General features: G+C 44.5%; 1 protein-coding gene across 1 annotated transcript in view; it reads right to left on the bottom strand.

Annotated features, from left to right (window-relative positions):
- Positions 1–21,251, bottom strand: part of LOC120043743 (Down syndrome cell adhesion molecule-like protein 1 homolog) — a 96,950-nt gene that overhangs the window by 66,001 nt on the left and 9,698 nt on the right. The window contains exons 2-3 of the mRNA XM_038988307.1: positions 8,400–8,720; positions 3,097–3,243 (exon numbers count right to left, since the gene is read on the bottom strand). Coding sequence (XP_038844235.1) covers positions 3,097–3,243; positions 8,400–8,720 — 468 coding nt within the window. The remainder of the gene's footprint in view (positions 1–3,096; positions 3,244–8,399; positions 8,721–21,251) is intronic.

Below are 21,251 nucleotides of genomic sequence, written 5' to 3'. Positions count from 1 at the left end.
ATAGACAATAACCCACAACCCACAATACAAAACAGGCTACCTAAATATGGTTCCCAATCAGAGACAACGCAAAACACCTGTCTCTGATTGAGAACCATATCAGGCCAAACAGAGAAATAGAAAACATAGAAATACAAACATAGACTGCCCACCCCAACTCACGCCCTGACCAACTAAATAAAGACAAAACAAAGGAAATAAGGTCAGAAACGTGACAATATGTTGGTAAAAAGGATAATGCCCTCGAAGCCGGTGTTTATGTGTGACTTCGTCTCGGGCCTAACAACACCCGTGCCAATATATCCTCCAAATACCGTCTTCATGGGCATTATCACTTAAATATATTACAGGAAATATAAATAGATACAGTAAAACCAGGCTGATAAGAAATACATAAAAGGTGAAAGATTATATAAAATGCCAGGTAGTCTGTCAAAGCTCCTCGTAACTGACATAAGCATAATGTGTCTCAAACATACACCAAACATTCATTCACACAGTCTGTGTGTGTGTGTGTGTGTGTGTGTGTGTGTGTGTGTGTGTGTGTGTGTGTGTGTGTGTGTGTGTGTGTGTGTGTGTGTGTGTGTGTGTGTGTGTGTGTGTGTGTGTGTGTGTGTGTGTGTGTGTGTGTGTGTGTGTGTGTGCGCGCGCGCGCGTGCGTGCGTGCGTGTGCGTGTGTGCATGCGTGTGTGCATGTATATAGAACGCCATCTGCCAGGTCCTGAGGCTGTTCTTGCCCCACTACCCTCCTTGCTTCTCTTTCTTTGCCTCTTTCTCCCCTCTCTGTTCTCTCCCTCTCCATCTTCCACTTTGTTATTGTAAAGAGTTTCACTTCACAGCATTGGAGATGTTTATTGTTATCTGTTGTAGTATCACTGATAACTAAGGATATTTAACACATGTACACTATTAATGTAATAACTTCCCCTAAACACACAAATATAGACAAATATATATATACAGTACCAGTCAAAAGTTTGGACACACCTACTCATTCCAGGGTTTTTACTTTATTTGTACTATTTTCTACATTGTAGAATAATAGTGAAGACATCAAACTATGAAATAACACATATGGAATCATGTACTAACCAAAAAAGTTAAACAAATCAAAATATATTTTGTATTTGAGATTCTTCAAAATAGCCATCCTTTGCCTTGATTACAGCTTTGCACACCCTTGGCATTCTCTCAACCAGCTTCATGAGGTAGTCACCTGGAATGCATTTCAATTAACAGGTGTGCCTTGTTAAAAGTTCATTTGTGAAATTTCTTTCCTTCGTAATGCGTTTGAGCCAGTCAGTTGTGTTGTGACAAGGTAGGGGGTATACAGAAGATAGCGCTGTTTGGTAAAATACCAAGTCCATATTATGGCAAGAACAGCTCAAATAAGCAAAGAAAAAACGACAGTCCATCATTACTTTAAGACATGAAAGTCAGTCAATACGGAAAATTTTAAGAACTTCTTCAAGTGCAGTTGCAAAAACCATCAAGCGCTATGATAAAACTGTCTCTCATGAGGACCGCCACAGGAAAGGAAGACCCAGAGTTATCGCTGCTGCAGAGGATAAGTTCCTTAGAGTTACCAGCCTCAGATTGCAGCCCAAATAAATGCTTCACAGAGTTCAAGACAAAGAGTGGCTACTTTGAAGAATCTAAAATCTAAAATATATTTTTGATTTGTTTAACACTGTTTTGGTTACTACATGATTCCATGTGTGTTATTTCATAGTTTTGATGTCTTCACTATTGTTCTACAATGTAGAAAATAATACAAATAAAGAAAAACCCTTGAGTAGGTGTGTCCAAACCTTTGACAGGTACTGTACATATAACAAAACAACAAATAAACACACTAACATGTGCACACACACACACACACACACACACACACACACACACACACACACACACACACACACACACACACACACACTCGAATGAGGTTAATGAAGATGAATGTGGGACAGGGAGGGATCCAGGGAGAATGTAGAAATGTACACAATAGAGAGGAAAGTACAGGAGACATACTGTAGAAGTTGTAAAAAGGTCAAAGGCTCGTTGGCATGTCAGGAAAAGACGCAATGGATCTAAATTAGGATAACAATACAGAAGGGAAGAAATAGAAATGAACAAACAATGGAGTCAATCAGTTTAGACCGGGGGACAGATAAATAAAGATAGTTGGCTAGAGACAAGGTTTGGGAGGGAGTGGTGAAGGTGGAGAGAGAGGTCAAAAGGTCAAAAGTTAGGGGAATATGTAGGAAGAGAGCAATGGAGCTCGAGAGTGAAAGGGATTGAGAAAGAGAGGAGAGAGAGAATAGGGAGAGAGAGATGTTTGTGTCCCATCGCACACTAGCGACTCCTGTGGCGGGCCGGGCGCAATGCATGCTGACACAGTCGCCAGGTGCATGGTGTTTCTTCCGACACATTGGTGCGGCTGGCTTCCGGGTTAAGAGAGCATTGTGTAAAGAAGCAGTGCAGCTTGGCTGGGTTGTGTTTCAGAGGACGCACGGCTCTCGACCTTCGCCTCTCCCGAGTCCGTACGGGAGTTGCAGCAATGGGACAAGACTGTAACTACCAATTGGATAGCACAAAATTGGGGAGAAAAAGGGGTAAAAAAAAAAAAAAATTAAGAAGAGGGAGAGAGAAAGATGAAGAGAGATGGAGAGAGTTGCAGGAGGAAGAATCAATGATCCAGAACAGTGAGCAGACAGACAGCAGACAGGAGTTAGAGTTAGGTCAGGAGATACAAAGAACACAGCAGCAGCACATCATTATCATCATCATCATCATCATCATGCCTCCAAAACATACAGAAGGACACGTGCACACACACACACACACACACACACACACACACACACACACACACACACACACACACACACACACAAACACACTCAAAAACAACAACAACTGCATCTTGCTTCACCCTTGCTTTTGTTTTGAATGCATTGTAAATAGCAGCCATATGGACAAATTTATTCACAAACTCACACAAAACCCTTACAGATTACCTAGACAAATAATAACACTACCCTTTACACAGCCCCCCCCCCCCCCCCAACCCCTCTCTGTCCCATGATGTCCTACCTGGGACGATGGAGACAGTGTCTCTCTCCCAGGACACCACGCTGACGTACTCCTGCACGGCGGTGGGAATGAGGCACTTGAACACGGCCACGTTGCCCCGCATGGAGCGTTGGTCTGCAACACGCACCGTGTACGGCTCCCTGAACACTATTATACAGAGAGAGACAAAGTGTTAATTAAGGAGGTGGTGTGAGAATCTAAAAGTCTTATTTTGGTATAGGAAAAAGTGAATACTAGAGTTGTAGTGGAACACATAAGATGTATTCTGGCAGTCAATATTGTAAGAATCATTAATTGGATTGCAAAATAATCTACTAATAATATTAAATGTGCAAACATATTGGGAACAATTCAGATTCGGTTTTTGGATATTGTTTGAACACATCAATAACACTAATCGTACATCTGTTTTCAATTCGATTTCTCAGAAGGATTAACAGAAACATTATTGGCTAGCTACAATCAACATCAGAAACAAATCTATTGTTGTGTATACAACTCAATATAAAAAATATGACAGAATAGGTGGTTTCTGTTAAAGCACTGCAATAGAGATAAAAACCCAGCTTAATAAAACCATTGGGATGTGTAGTAGTGGTGTTCTGTTCATGCATGTTCATGCAATATTTTACACTCTCCTGAATGGGCATTAACTAATTAGTGAAATCAGGAGAAGCTAGGACATATTTGAAGGTTGCTAAGAAACTGCTTTGGAAGCCCCCTCCTTGGTAACAGCAGTGTAGTGTAGCGAACAGGCAGCGTTAAATTAACGTTAGGATCCTACTGCAGTATAACAACACATCAATACACATTACTACATCCACTTTACATAGAGAAACAGAGACATACATAGACATATAAATATGTCAAAATAATAATATGATATAGGAACAGGGATTAGACATATAAAATATGCTCTGATGGAAATTGTATCATCTACATTTGAATAATTGCCCGCTGTAGCTATGCAGTAAAGAGATTGTTCACCGAAATGACAAATGTACATAATATTATGGATATCTAGAAAGTAGGCTAGGGTTGGTTTATTTCTTCTACTGTAGCTACAGCATTAGCACCAGGAGTGAGAGTGAAAGATAGGACACCTATACTCCAAATACTCTAACTATAAACCAAGTTGTAGTAACCCCATTACACTACCCCTTGACCTAACTCCTTGATCAGAACACAATAACACCACAGCACCGTGACCCGAAACCCCTGACTGTAACTTCTGAACCACGTCCCTCCTGACCATAACCGCTCCATGACCATACATAACGCCCTGACCATACATAACTCCCTGACCATACATAACGCCCTGACCATACATAACTCTCTGACCATACATAACTCTCTGACCATACATAACTCTCTGACCATACATAACTCTCTGACCATACATAACTCTCTGACCATACATAACTCTCTGACCATACATAACTCTCTGACCATACATAACTCTCTGACCATACATAACTCTCTGACCATACATAACTCTCTGACCATACATAACTCCCTGACCATACATAACGCCCTGACCATACATAACTCCCTGACCATACATAACGCCCTGATCATACATAACTCCCTGACCATACATAACTCTCTGACCATACATAACTCTCTGACCATACATAACTCTCTGACCATACATAACTCTCTGACCATACATAACTCTCTGACCATACATAACGCCCTGACCATACATAACTCCCTGACCATACATAACTCTCTGACCATACATAACGCCCTGACCATACATAACGCCCTGACCATACATAACGCCCTGACCATACATAACGCCCTGACCATACATAACGCCCTGACCATACATAACTCCCTGACCATACATAACTCTCTGACCATACATAACTCTCTGACCATACATAACGCCCTGACCATACATAACTCTCTGACCATACATAACTCTCTGACCATACATAACGCCCTGACCATACATAACGCCCTGACCATACATAACTCCCTGACCATACATAACTCCCTGACCATACATAACTCCCTGACCATACATAACTCCCTGACCATACATAACTCCCTGACCATACATAACTCTCTGACCATACATAACGCCCTGACCATACATAACTCTCTGACCATACATAACTCTCTGACCATACATAACTCTCTGACCATACATAACTCCCTGACCATACATAACTCTCTGACCATACATAACGCTCTGACCATACATAACGCCCTGACCATACATAACGCCCTGACCATACATAACTCTCTGACCATACATAACGCCCTGACCATACATAACGCCCTGACCATACATAACTCTCTGACCATACATAACGCCCTGACCATACATAACTCCCTGACCATACATAACTCCCTGACCATACATAACTCTCTGACCATACATAACTCCCTGACCATACATAACTCCCTGACCATACATAACTCTCTGACCATACATAACTCCCTGACCATACATAACTCCCTGACCATACATAACTCTCTGACCATACATAACTCCCTGACCATACATAACGCCCTGACCATACATAACTCTCTGACCATACATAACTCCCTGACCATACATAACTCCCTGACCATACATAACTCCCTGACCATACATAACTCCCTGACCATACATAACTCTCTGACCATACATAACGCCCTGATCATACATAACTCTCTGACCATACATAACTCTCTGACCATACATAACTCTCTGACCATACATAACTCTCTGACCATACATAACTCTCTGACCATACATAACTCTCTGACCATACATAACTCTCTGACCATACATAACTCTCTGACCATACATAACTCTCTGACCATACATAACTCTCTGACCATACATAACTCTCTGACCATACATAACTCTCTGACCATACATAACTCTCTGATCATACATAACTCCCTGACCATACATAACTCCCTGACCATACATAACTCTCTGACCATACATAACTCCCTGACCATACATAACTCTCTGACCATACATAACGCCCTGACCATACATAACTCCCTGACCATACATAACTCCCTGACCATACATAACTCCCTGACCATACATAACTCCCTGACCATACATAACTCTCTGACCATACATAACTCTCTGACCATACATAACTCTCTGACCATACATAACTCTCTGACCATACATAACGCCCTGACCATACATAACGCCCTGACCATACATAACTCTCTGACCATACATAACTCCCTGACCATACATAACTCTCTGACCATACATAACGCCCTGACCATACATAACTCCCTGACCATACATAACTCCCTGACCATACATACCTCCCTGACCATACATAACTCCCTGACCATACATAACTCCCTGACCATACATAACTCCCTGACCATACATAACTCCCTGACCATACATAACTCCCTGACCATACATAACTCTCTGACCATACATAACTCCCTGACCATACATAACGCCCTGACCATACATAACGCCCTGACCATACATAACGCCCTGACCATACATAACTCTCTGACCATACATAACGCCCTGACCATACATAACTCCCTGACCATACATAACTCCCTGACCATACATAACTCCCTGACCATACATACCTCCCTGACCATACATAACTCCCTGACCATACATAACGCCCTGACCATACATAACGCCCTGACCATACATAACGCCCTGACCATACATAACGCCCTGACCATACATAACTCCCTGACCATACATAACGCCCTGACCATACATAACGCCCTGACCATACATAACGCCCTGACCATACATAACGCCCTGACCATACATAACTCCCTGACCATACATAACGCCCTGACCATACATAACGCCCTGACCATACATAACTCCCTGACCATACATAACTCCCTGGATATGGGACGCGGCTGCTAAGGTTTTGTAAATGCTAATCCCTTGTCTCCTGGGGGTGGGCTTTTGGGTCATGAGGGAACGACGGCAGCAGCAGCAACGAGGAGAGACTGACCGGCTGGCGTGCGGCTCAGATCCGTCTCTCTCTCTCTTTCGCGTCTCTCTCTCTCTTCTCTCTCGCTTCTTTCTCACTCTCTCTATCTCTCTCTCTCTCCCTCCATAATCCTCCACTGGCTTGGCTAGCTAGTATTAGTATTAGTAGGAGTATGTATTAGTGCAGGTCGGTGTTGGGAGGCAGAATATGAAAACAGATGTTGACAGCAGGAGGGACGGAGGAGGGACTGTCTGCCCTGATGTGAATGATGGACAGGGAGGGACAGAGAGAGTGGGAGAGGTAGGAAGGAAGGCGGAACAAGAGAGGTTGTGGAGAACCTACAGTCCAGGAGAACTGTAAAGGTGACCACTTGACAAACTGATTCAACTGACCATCTCACCTCCACTTAGTTTGTCCAGTATATGATACTGTATGAAATAGATCAAATGGACGAAAAGGCCCAGAGCTATCTACAATATATCCCACATCAGCAGCAGTTATAACCTGTGTTGTTTTATAAGAGGTCCACCTTGTTAAATAGCACTGGCATGATGTCTAATCAATGGAGTGCACCAATTAGGTTTCATAATGAGAGATAATGAATGAAGTGTTCTGCTGCGGTTATATTTAGCATGGTACCAGAGGACAATGTGAGAGGAGGAAGAAGAGAGGAGGAGGAGAAGGAATGACACGGATAGAAATAGAGATACAAAGATGGAGGGAGAACATCACGCAAGTCAGCTGATGCTTTAGGAATAGCATAGCAACCAGCAGCAGTAGCAGCAACATCTGCATAGATACTGTCATTAGTGATTTGTTTCTTGGTGCTTATGTGACTCATACTGCACATGTACATACCTATGTGTGTGGGCCAGACAGTTCAAACCAGTTGAAGCATAAGGGATTAGATGAAGGTTGTGGAGTATAACTAGGGGTACAGGCTGGTGGCCTCAATTCACCATGGTGATGGGGTTAAATGGTTGTGTAGTGTGTAACAAAGTCCAGTGAACCTGTGTTACAGTTGTTGTCCTAGCAGAGTAGACTGTGTTCTAGGTCAGTCTGGATTTGGGAACAGGGTTTGTTCAGGTGCCTCTCTGAGTGGCTTGTGCTGTGGCCAGCAGGCTTTTGGCAGCTGTCAATCACTCCCTGCCTTTTGCTTGTTTACATTTTCTCTCTCCATCATTCCCCTCCCTTCTGCCATCGAAGTTACTTCTGTGCATCAACACCCTCTATTATCCCACCTCTCTACTTCCTCTCCCCCTCCCTTCTTCACCTGTCCCTTCATTCTCCTATTCACTCTTTTCCCCTCCGCTTTTTATGTTCTCCCCCCGCCCCCATCTCCCCTCTCCTCACCAGCTTTGACTCTGATATTGGGGCTTCGGATCTTGCCAGCCTGGTTCTCTGCGGTGCAGAAGTAGTCGTTGTCGTGGATGTAGGAGTTGAAGGCGGAGGGTGAGAAGGGGTAGAGTTGGAGGGTGCCGTTGGCATGGACGTGGCGGATGTGGGGCACGTCGTAGATGTCATCGCCGGTGGCCAGGTACCAGCGCAGGATGGCGGTGGGGGTGCCGCCCGCCGGGCAGGGCAGAGACACCCCCACCGAGCTGGAGTAGGTCAGCCTCTGCAGGGATGCGTTCACAAAGTACAGCCTGGTAGAGCCCACATCCTCACTGTGTACTGCATGGGGAGAGAGATAGGATAGTTGGTAATAGGTAGGGTAGAGAAAAGTCAGTGACATGTAGAACTATATAAGCTAAGTGTCACTGTTGCAAAACAACAGATAACGAATTGCATGAAAAACACTGTTGAGCTCCATATTCAAAATACATATCTGGAACTCTGCCCGCGTGTTATTCAATAAAAATTACGCTAGAAGTAAAAAGGGAGATTGAAAAGTAATGACACATAAACACATGTAATAAAACAAAAGAAGGGGAGGAACATGAATGCCCTTCAAATGTGTAGCAAAATAATCATAACAAATGTATGTCAAATGCCCAGCTGCAAACATCAGTCATGTGATGCAGAAAGCCAGGGATTTGAGTTAAAGCCTCTGGTGGGTTACGTGGATGGGGGAGGAGGCCTCTACCTCTACACACACACAGACACACAGACACACACCAAGAGGAAAAACACAGTTATGTGATTGGAATTTGTATGCCAGACACAGAGTTAAGTCTGTTTAATCTTCTTTCATATTTATCAAACACACACACACACACACACACACACACACACACACACACACACACACACACACACACACACACTCACACACACACACACACACACACACACACACACACACACACACACACACACACACACACACACACACACACACACACACACACACACACACAACACACACACACCAGGAGTGTTCCTACTGGGTGCTCAGATTAGGGGTACAGAACCCCATCAGAGAGAGAAAGGGAGAGTACCCACAATTCAGAATCAAGGAGGGGAAGATTAGAAGAGAGAGAAAGGACTATATGCTAGATGGACATATGTGGATGCACAAATCCATCTCACCATTCCCCAAAATATGTAATGCATACATCCTTTATCCCACAGTGCAATAATACTTAACAATACAAAACAAAACCCGCAAATCCTAAAAATGTAAAGCAAGGAATGAAGAAATATCAGAACGAGCGATGTCAGAGAATATAAATATATATATAAATATATGTAACGGATGTGAAATGGCTAGCTAGTTAGCGGGTACGCGCTAGTAGCGTTTCAATCAGTTACGTCACTTGCTCTGAAACCTAGATGTAGTGTTGCCCCTTGCTCTGCAAGGGCCGTGGCCTTTGTGGAGCGATGGGTAACAATGCTTCGTGGGCGACCGTTGTTGATGTGTGCAGAGGGTCCCTGGTTCGCGCCCGTGTCGGGGCGAGGGGACGGTTTAAAGTTATACTGTTACATTGATGCTGTTGACCCGGATCACTGGTTGCTGCAGAAAAGGAGGAGGTTGAAAGGGGGGTGAGTGTAACGGATGTGAAATGGCTAGCTAGTTAGCGGGTACGCGCTACTAGCGTTTCAATCAGTTACGTCACTTGCTCTGAAACCTAGAAGTAGTGTTGCACCTTGCTCTGCAAGGGCCGCGGCTTTTGTGGAGCGATGGGTAACGACGCTTCGTGGGTGTCAGTTGTTGATGTGTGCAGAGGGTCCCTGGTTCGCGCCCGTATCGGGGAGAGGGGACGGTTTAAAGTTATACTGTTAGATTGATGCTGTTGACCCGGATCACTGGTTGCTGCGGAAAAGGAGGAGGTTGAAAGGGGGGTGAGTGTAACGGATGTGAAATGGCTAGCTAGTTAGCGGGTACGCGCTAGTAGCGTTTCAATCAGTTACGTCACTTGCTCTGAAACCTAGATGTAGTGTTGCCCCTTGCTCTGCAAGGGCCGCGGCTTTTGTGGAGCGATGGGTAACGACGCTTCGTGGGTGTCAGTTGTTGATGTGTGCAGAGGGTCCCTGGTTCGCGCCCGTGTCGGGGCGAGGGGACGGTTTAAAGTTATACTGTTACATATACACCCAATCCAAGATGGCGTAGCAGTCGGACGTGTGTTTGTCTTGTCCCCTGTAAACAGTCGGTTTCGTCGTTTTTTTTCGTACAGTTGAAATCGGAAGTTTACATACACTTAGGTTGGAGTCATTAAAACTCGTTTTTCAACCACTCCACAAATTTCTTGTTAACAAACTATAGTTTTGGCAAGTCAGTTAGGACATCTACTTTGTGCAAGACACAAGTAATTTTTCCAACAATTGTTTACAGACATATTATTTCACTTATAATTCACTCTATCATAATTCCGGTGGGTCAGAAGTTTACATACACTAAGTTGACTGTGCCTTTAAACAGCTTGGAAAATTCCAGAAAATGATGTCATGGCTTTAGAAGCTTCTGATAGGCTAATTGACATCATTTGAGTCAATTGGAGGTGTACCTGTGGATGTATTTCAAGGCCTAACTTCAAACTCACTGCCTCTGCTTGACATCATGGGAAAATCTAAAGAAATCAGCCAAGATCTCAGAAAAAAAATTGTAGACCTCCACAAATCTGGTTCATCCTTGGGAGCAATTTCCAAACGCCTGAAGGTATCACGTTCATCTGTATAAACAATGGTACGCAAGGATAAACACCATGGGACCATGCAGCCGTAATACCTCTCAGGAAGGAGACGCGTTCTGTCTCCTAGAGATGAACGTACTTTGGTGCGAAAAGTGCAAATCAATCCCAGAACAACAGCAAAGGACCTTGTGAAGATGCTGGAGGAAACAGGCACAAAATTATGTATATCCACAGTAAAATTAGTCCTATATCAACATAACCTGAAAGGCCGCTCACCAAGGAAGAATCCACTGCTCCAAAACCGCCATAAAAAAGCCAGACTACGGTTTGAAACTGCACATGGGGACAAAGATCGTACTTTTTGGAGAAATGTCCTCTGGTCTGATGAAACAAAAATAGAACTGTTTGGCCATAATGACCATCGTTATCTTTGTGGGGAAAAGAAGGAGGCTTGTAGGCCGAAGAACACCATCCCAACCGTGAAGCACGGGGGTGGCAGCATCATGTTGTGGAGGTGCTTTGCTGCAGGATGGACTGGTGCACTTCACAAAATAGATGGCATCATGAGGTAGGATAATTATGTGGATATATTGAAGCAACATCTCAAGACATCAGTGAGGAAGTTAAAGCTTGGTCGCAAATGGGTCTTCCAAATAGACAATGACCCCAAGCATAATTCCAAAGTTGTGGCAAAATGGCTTAAGGACAACAAAGTCAAGGTATTGGAGTGCCCATCACAAAGCCCTGACCTCAGTCCTATAGAACATTTCTGGGCAGAACTGAAAAAGCGTGTGCAAGCAAGGAGGCCTACAAACCTGGCCAAAATTCACCCAATATATTGTGGGAAGCTTGTGGAAGGCTACCTGAAATGTTTGACCCAAGTTAAACAATTTAAAGGCAATGCTACCAAATACTAATTGAGTGTATGTAAATGTCTGACCCACTGGGAATGTGATGAAAGAAATAAAAGCTGAAATAAATCATTCTCTCTACTATTATTCTGACATTTCACATTCTTAAAATTAAGTGGTGATCCTAACTACCTAAGACAGGGAATTTTTACTAGGATTAAATGTCAGGAATTGTGAAAAACTGAGTTTAAATGTATTTGTCTAAGGTGTATGGAAACTTCCGACTTCAACTGTATATATTTTCATCTCACTTTCCAACTATGATCTAAATATACTTTCCTGCAACCCGCCTCACCCAATGTGGTACGGATCTGCTATTTGTATACGTTATAACTGGAACCTCCATCAGAAGCTAGCCAGCTAACTAGCTACTAGCTAGTAGTCACTGTTAGCCACGGCTAGCGGTCTTCACCTTTAGCTCGGACACCAGACAGCTTTAGCTCGGTCAATACCTGCCAGTCTGCACAGCGCGATACCAACCCAGAGCATATCAGACTGCTTTTCTCCACCACATCACCGGATTCCTGCCGCAAGCTCTAGGCCATTGCACTGGATCGTCGCAGCTAGCTAGCTGCAACTGAGTGGCTACTGCTGTCTAACGCCTCTGTCCCAAAGCAAGCATCAGTTAGCCTTGAGCTAGCCTCGAGCTAGGCCCATCTCCTGGCTAGCCGAAGAGGTATACCCGCAAATTTGTGGGCTACAATACCTCTTTTGCCAATTGGCCTGGACCCTATATTGCCGACACGGAGCCCCGCCGATCCATCACGACTGGTCTTCCAGCCTGGACACCATATGTGAATTGATTGCCCCCCGTCTATCTTCAGAGTTCGTACTGTTAGGTGACCTAAACTGGGATATGTTTAGCACCCTGGCCGTTCTACAATCTAAGCAAGATGCCCTCAATCTCACACAAATTATCAAGGAACCTACCAGGTACAATGGTAAATCTGTTAACATGGGCACCCTCATAGATATCATCCTGACCAACCTGCCCTCTAAATACACCTCTGCTGTCTTCAACCAGGATCTCAGCGATCACTGCCTCATTGCCTGCGTCCGTAATGGGCCCGTGGTCAAACGACCACCCCTCATCACTGTCAAACGCTCCCTAAAACACTTCAGCGAACAGGCCTTTCTAATCAACCTGGCCCGGGTATCCTGGAAGGATATTGACCTCATCCCGTCAGTAGAGGATGCCTGGTTGTTCTTTAAAAGGGCTTTCCTTACCATCTTAAATAAGCATGCCCATTCAAAAAATGTGGAACAGATAAAGCCCTTGGTTCACTTCAGACTTGACTGTCCTTGACCAGCACAAAAACATCCTGTGGCGTACTACATTAGTATCGAATAGCCCCCACGATATGCAACTTTTCAGGCAATTCAGGAACCAATATAAACAGTCAGTTAGGAAAGCTAATGCTAGCTTTTTCAAACAGAAATTTGCATCCTTTAGCACTAATTCCAAAACGTTTTGGGACACTGTAATGTCCATGGAGAATAAGAGCACCTCCTCCCAGCTGCCCACTGCACTGAGGATAGGAAACACTGTCACCAACGATAAATCTACGATAATCGAGAATTTCAATAAGCATTTTTCTACAGATGGCCATGCTTTCCACCTGGCTACCCCTACCCCGGCCAACATCTCAGCACCCCCTGCAGCAACTTGCCAAAGCCCTCCCCGCTTCTCCTTCACCCAAATCCAGATAGCTGATGTTCTGAAAGAGCTGCAAAATCTGGATCCCTACAAGTCAGCTGGGCTAGACAATCTGGACCCTCTCTTTCTAAAATTATCCGCCGAAATTGTTGCAACCCCTATTTACTAGCCTGTTCAACCTCTCTTTCGTATCGTCTGAGATCCCTAAAGATTGGAAAGCTGCCACGGCCATCCCCCTCTTCAAAGGGGGAGACACTCTAGACCCAAAATGTTATAGACCTATATCCATCCTGCCCTGCTTTTCTAAAGTCTTCGAAAGCCAAGTTAACAAAACAGATCACCGACCATTTTGAATCCCACCATACCTTCTCCACTATGAAATCTGGTTTCTGAGCTGGTCATGGGTGCACCTCAGCCACGCTCAAGGTCCTAAACAATATCATAACAGCCATAGATAAAAGACAGTACTGTACAGCCATTTTCATCGACCTGGCCAAGGCTTTCGACTCTGTCAATCATCGCATTCTTATCGGCAGACTCAATAGCCTTGGTTTCTCAAATGACTGCCTCGCCTGGTTCACCAACTACTTCTCAGATAGAGTTCAGTGTTTCAAATCGGAGGGCCTGTTGTCCGGACATCTGGCAGTCTCTATGGGGGTGCCACAGGGTTCAATTCTCGAGCCGACTCTTTTCTCTGTATATATCAATGATGTCGCTCTTGCTGCTGGTTATTCTCTGATCCACCTCTACGCATTCTGTATACATCTGGCCCTTCCTTGGAAACTGTGTTAACAAACCTCCAAACGAGCTTCAATGCCATACAACACTCCTTCCATGGCCTCCAACTGCTCTTAAATGCAAGCAAAACTAAATGCATACTCTTCAACCGATTGCTGCCCGCCTAGCATCACTACTTTGGACGGTTCTGACTTAGAATTTTTGGACAATTACAAATACCTAAGTGTCTGGTTAGACTGTAAAATCTCCTTCCAGACTCACATTAAGCATCTCCAATACAAAATTAAATCTAGAATCGGCTTCCTATTTCGCAACAAAGCCTCCTTCACTCATGCTGCCAAACATACCCTCGTAAAACTGACGTTCCTGCCGATCCTCGACTTCGGCGATGTCATTTACAAAATAGCCTCCAACACTCTAATCAGCAAATTGGATGTAGTCTATCACAGTGCCATCCGTTATGTCATCAAAGCCCCATATACTACCCACCACTGCGACCTGTATGCTCTCGTTGGATGGCCCTCGTTACATATTCGTCACCAAACCCACTAGCTCCAGGTCATCTATAAGTCTTTGCTAGGTAAAGCCCCACCTTATCTCAGCTCACTGGTCACCATAGCAACACCCACCCGTAGCACGCACTCCAGCAGGTATATTTCACTGGTCATCCCCAAAGCCAACACCTCTTTTGACCGCCTTTCCTTCCAGTTCTCTGCTGCCAATGACTGGAACGAATTGCAAAAATCACTGAAGCTGGAGACATATCTCCCTCACTAACTTTAAGCATCAGCTGTCAGAGCAGCTTACCGATCACTGTACCTGTACACAGCCCATCTGTAAATAGCACACTCAACTACCTCAGCCCCATATTGTTATTTATTTTTTTGCTCTTTTCCACCCTAGTATCTCTACTTGCACATCATCATCTGCACATCTATCACTCCAGTGTTAATGCTAAATTATTTTGCCACTATGGCCTATTTATTGCCTTACCTCCCTAACCTTACTACATTTGCACACACTGTACATACATTTTTCTATTGTGTTATTGACTGTACATTTGTTTATCCCATGTGTAACTTTGTGTTGTTGTTTTTGTCGCACTGCTTTGCTTTATCTTGGCCAGGTCGCAGTTGTAAATGAGAACTTGTTCTCAACTGGCCTACCTTGTTAAATAAAGGTGAGATTTTTTTTTAAAGAGGATGGTGTGTATAGACAGTATGGACAGTATATGAATAGAAAAGGTGTGTACAGCAGTAGTTATATAGGATGATCATTGACTAGAATACAGTATATAAAATGTGCTTAACCAGTTACATAATAAATTGTATGGACTCAATCTGTTACTACATTATCTCAATAAATTGCATGGACTCAATCTGTTACTACATTATCTCTGTACCCCACACATACATATAATTGTAAGGTCCCTCAGTCAAGCAGTGAATTTTAAACACAGATTCAACCACAAAGACCAAGGAGATTTTCCAATGGCTATTAAAAAAGGGAACCTATTGGTAGATGGGTAAAAATAAAAAAATTAAGTAGACATTGAATATCTCTTTGAGCATGGTGAAGTGAATTAATTATACTTCGGATGGTGTATCAATACACCAAGTCACTACAAAGATACAAGCGTCCTTACTAACTCAGATGCCGGAGAGGATGGAAACCGCTCAGGGATTTCACCATGAGGCCAATTGTGTCTTTAAAACAGTTACAGAGTTTAATGGCTTGTGTAGTTACACAATACTAACCTAAATGGCAGAGTTAAAGGAAGTAAGAATGGATGCATGCCATTCTAAAGTGTGCATCCTATTTGCAATAAGGCATTAAAGTAAAACAGCAAAAACTGTCCTGAATACAAAGTGTTATGTTGGGGGCTATTTCAGCACAACACATCACTGAGTACCACTCTTCATATTTTCAATCATGGCAGTGGCCGCCTCATGTTATGGGTATGCTTGTCATCAGCAAGGACTAGGGAGTTTTTTATGATAAAAAGAAACAGAATAGAGCTAAGCACAGGCAAAATCCGAGAGGAAAACCTGGTTCAGTCTGACACTGGGAGACAAATGCACCTTTCAGCAGGACAATAACCTAAAACAAGGCCAAATATACACTGGAGTTGCTTACCAAGCCAACATTGAACATTCCTGAGTGGCCTAGTTACAGTTTTGACTTAAATCGGCTTGAAAATCTATGGCAAGACTTGAAAATGTTTGTCTAGCAATAATCAACAACCAACTTAACAGGGCTTGAAGAATATTTTAAATAATAATGTGCAAATATTGTACAATACAGGTGTGCAAAGCTCTTAAAGACTTACCCAGAAAGACTCACAACTGTAATCACTGTATTGACTCAGGAGTGCAAATACTTATGTCAATTAGATATTTCTGTATTTCATTTTGAATACATCTGCTAACATTTCTAAACACGTTTTCATTTTGTCATTATGGAGTAATATGTGTAGTTGTGTGAGAAAAAAATTGATTTGATAAATTTTGAATTCAGGGTGTAACACAACAAAATGTGGAATAAGTCAAGGGGTGTGAACACTTTCTGAAGGCACTGTACATAGGGCAGCAGTCTCTAAGATGCAGGGTAGAGTACCGGGTGGTAGCCGGCTAGTAACAGTGACTAAGTTCAGGCCAGGGTACTGGGAGGAGGCCGGCTAGTAGTGACTGTTTAACAGTCTGATGGCTGTTTTTCAGTCTCTCGATCTCAGCTTTGATGCACCTGTACTGTCTCCGCCTTCCAGATGGTAGCAGGCCGTGGCTCGGGTGGCTGAGGTCCTTGATGATCTTCTTGGCTTTCCTGTGAAACCGGGTGCTGTAGATGTCCTGGAGGGATGGCAATGTGCCCCCAGTAATGCATGGGGCTGACCACACCACCCTCTGGAGAGCCATGCAGTTGCGGAAGGTGTAATTGCCGTACCAGGTGGTGATACAGACAGGATACTCTCAATGGTTCATCTGTAGAAGTTTGTGAGGGTCTTAGGGGCCAGGACAAATTTCTTCAGCCTCCTGAGGTTGTGAATGGACCATTTCAGGTTGTCAGTGATGTGCACACCGAGGACCTTAAAGCTTTTCAACCTCTCCACTGAGTCCCGATGATGTGGATGGGGGCATGCTCTCTCTGATGTCTCCTGAAGTTCACGATCAGCTCCTTCGATTTGTTGACGTTGAGGGAAAGGTTATTATTCTGGTACCACTCTGCCAGGGCCCTCACCTCCTCCCTGTTGGCTGTCTCGTCATTGTTGGTAATCAGGCCTAACACTGCTGTGTCGTCTGCAAACTTGATCATTGAGTAGGAGATGTGGGTGGCCCCGAAGTCATGGGTGAACAGGGGGCACAGGAGGGGGCTGAGCACGCGCCCATGTTGAGGATCATCATAGCGGAGGTGTTGTTGCCTACCTTCATCACCTGGGGTCGACCCGTCAGGAAGTCCAGGACCCAGTTTCGCAGGGCGGGGTTCAGACCCAGGGCCTCGAGCTTAGTGATGAGCTTGGAGGGCAATATGGTTTTTGAAGGCTGAGATATACAGTAGTCGATGAACAGCATTCTTACATAGGTATTCCTCTTGTCCAGATGGGATAGGGCAGTATGCAGTGCAATGGTGATTGAGTGATCTGTGGATCTGTTGGGGCGGTATGCACATTGTAGTGGGTCTAGGGTGCCAGGTAAGGTGGAGGTCATATGATCCTTAACTAGCCTCTTAAAGTACTTCATGATGGCAAAAGTGAGTGCTACGGAGTGATAGTCATTTAGTTCAGTTACCTTCACTTTCTTGGGTACAGGAAGAATGGTGGACATCTTGAAGCAAGTGGGGACAACAGACTGGCAGATGGAGAGATTGAATATGTCCGTAAACACTCCAGCCAGCTGCTCTGCCCATGCTCTGAGGAAGCGGCTTGGGATGCCGTCTGGGCCGGCAGCCTTGCGAGGGTTCATTCACCTCTACCTCTAGACTCTCTCTCTCTATTGTCCAGCCCCTCCAACACTACTGTCCAAACCATCTGCACCAGGCTCTCTAGTAACCCTAGAGTAAACACTTAGGCTAATTTAATGTAAATTTGTGTTTGCTAGTGTGTACGTTGTGCTGTTGACAGACAGGTTGGTTACATTTGCAGACATTTGCAGATTTCAGATGGTGGTGATAGCAACCCATTATCTATGAAGCTTTTTCTCACAGGATCAGCACTATGGACAGATTCTATACATTTACCCAAGAGTAAGATCAGAACCACGGACAGAGTCTAGAGATTAACCCTGGAGTAAAATCAGCTCCTATGGATAATGATGCTTCCATAGGCTATATAATCCCACCTAAGGGCTAGTCCATAATGCCACGAGTCATGTCCCCTTGAAAGAACAGTAGCACTCACTACTGGCTCCATGGTCTGGGCTCAACATAACATTGATGTTAGATGTGAAGTGAGGGCAGCATGTTACAGATGGTAAATATGAACTCTAGCCGTCCATCTGATGGTGGACTGCAGAATCCAGGTCAGACATGCTCCCCCACCCCAATGCATGCGCCATGCCCCCTCCCCTCCCTCCCCTCTGCAGATTACTGATAATGGCCCCCGAGCATAAAGCCCATATTAAAGATGGCAATATCTATAATCTCCCAATGGGGAGAGGACTAAAGTGGAGGGGTGGAGTGGTGGAGGGGGGAAAGGCAGGCTGAGAGCATGGGGGGGGGGGGGGGGGGGGGCGCAGCAGGACCACCCCTCTTTAGATTAGGGGCCTGGGGGCTGGAGGGGTGAGGGGGGTTAAAAGAGGGGTACTGGGCAGTATCGAGTGCGGAGTGAGTGAGAGAGGGGGTGGGGTCAACCAGCCCACTCAAAGCCTGTCACAAACAGACACACACCACACACACACACACATGCCACAAGCGGAATTTAGGGCATGCTCACACTGGGTGGAGACAGAGGGGTTGCCATGGTGGCACTGGCATGTGACAAAAAAATATATACACAACATACTATGTGTGAATACAGTGTGTTAGTTGTATTTTGAGGGGGTGAACTGGGGGCAAGTGACTTCCATCCAAGTCAATGGAAGGAGAAACCATCCGGACCATTAATTAACAGCCAGGTCACCTGTGATACAATTCAGTATTCGACGTCCATCCATGTCTGAGGACGCCAGGAGATAATGTGGACACCGGCCACTAGGGTCAACAGTTAGCTCTGTTACCTTCAAGTAGGTTTAGATTTTGCTAGATAGAGTGTTGTGGACGGGGATGGCAAATGGGCGTAATTATCTGAATGATTCCAAAGGTTCCTAGGCAATTTTTGAGATTTTTGTTTTTAAGCCTATCCCAAACCTTAACCTTTCAGAGTTAATGCCTAACCTTAAGATTTCAGAGTTAATTCCTAAATGTTTCATTTTTAAGTATTTTTTGTTGTTGTTGTATTTTACTCCCTTTTTCATTTAGGATCTTATCTCATCGCTGCAACTCCCCAACGAGCTCGGGAGAGGCAAAGGTCAAGTCATGCGTCCTCCGAAACATGACCTGCCAAACCGCGCTTCTTAACACCCACCCGCTTAACCCGGGAGCCAGCCGCACCAATGTGTCGGAGAAAACACTGTTCAACTGACAACCGAAGTCAGCCTGCAGGCGACCGGCCCTCCACAAGGAGTCGCTAGACCGCGATGAACCAAGTAAAGCCTCCCCTGTCAAACCCTCCCCTAACCCAGATGACGCTGGGACAATTGTGCGCCTCCCTATGGGACTCCCGGTCACAGCATGGGATCGAACCCGGGTCTGTAGTGACGCCTCTGCGATGCAGTGCCTTAGACCGCTGTGCCACTCGGGAGGCCCATTAATGCCTAAACTTAACCTGAGTTAATGCCTAAACTTAACCTGAGTTAATGCCTAAACTTAACCTGAGTTAATGCCTAAACTTAACCTGAGTTAATGCCTAAACTTAACCTGAGTTAATGCCTAAACTTAACCTTAAACACTTTGAAATTTGACGTTTGTGACAACTTCGAAATTTGATATTAGATAACCATGGATGAATGTCTAATTCTGACGTGAGACTGTGAGAGCTGGTTGTTAATTAATGGCTCAAATGGCCTTCCCATCTCCATTTTGTGGAATCATGAGCTGCTTCTCAGAAAAACAGTCAGTCTGAATGGATCAAATCATTCAGCCAAAACATTCTAGCATCCTTATTTGACTGTGTATTGACTGCCAGCCATTAATGTACTATGTCATGTTAACACATCAACAAACCCCCTTTCAGTCAAATTCAGTCCAAAGCATCTGAGTTCAGTGTTGACCTGGTATATGGTGACACCAGTAGAACTGGGAGTTCAGTCCTAATAAAACACAATAAGGAAAAACAATAGAAAATATGTATAATGAAACGCATCCATGTCCCCTCATTCATTGAGGTGTTTTCATTGCAGTGCATTGGAGCCTGTTAATGGTGTTGGTAGAGCTGAGCCCTGGCTTGCTGGCTGGCTGCAGGAGTGAGTGTGCGCAGAACACACTGAGCCACTATTTTATGCAGCCTGCTTGAGAACGAGCCATGAATATGTATGTCGGAGAGGCAGAAGCCATTGCCTATGCAAGACTTCATTATGCATAATACAGCTGGTCTACGCCTCTCCGGTGTGCGCGCGCATGCACAAACATACACACACACACACACTCACTCCACACACACACACACGCACACAATCGTATCATGTGTTAAACACAATCCACACACTGATGAGCTGGTAAACAAATGCCCACACCCCCACATTCCCTTTCACATACACACCATCAAACTCGCAGTCCCTGAACCAAACCAAACCAAATG

Source organism: Salvelinus namaycush, chromosome 3 (genome assembly GCF_016432855.1).
Source record: "Salvelinus namaycush isolate Seneca chromosome 3, SaNama_1.0, whole genome shotgun sequence".
Classification (NCBI taxonomy): Eukaryota; Metazoa; Chordata; class Actinopteri; order Salmoniformes; family Salmonidae; genus Salvelinus; species Salvelinus namaycush.
Note: the sequence above shows the minus strand (reverse complement) of the source record. Positions and strands in the feature narration are given on the sequence as shown.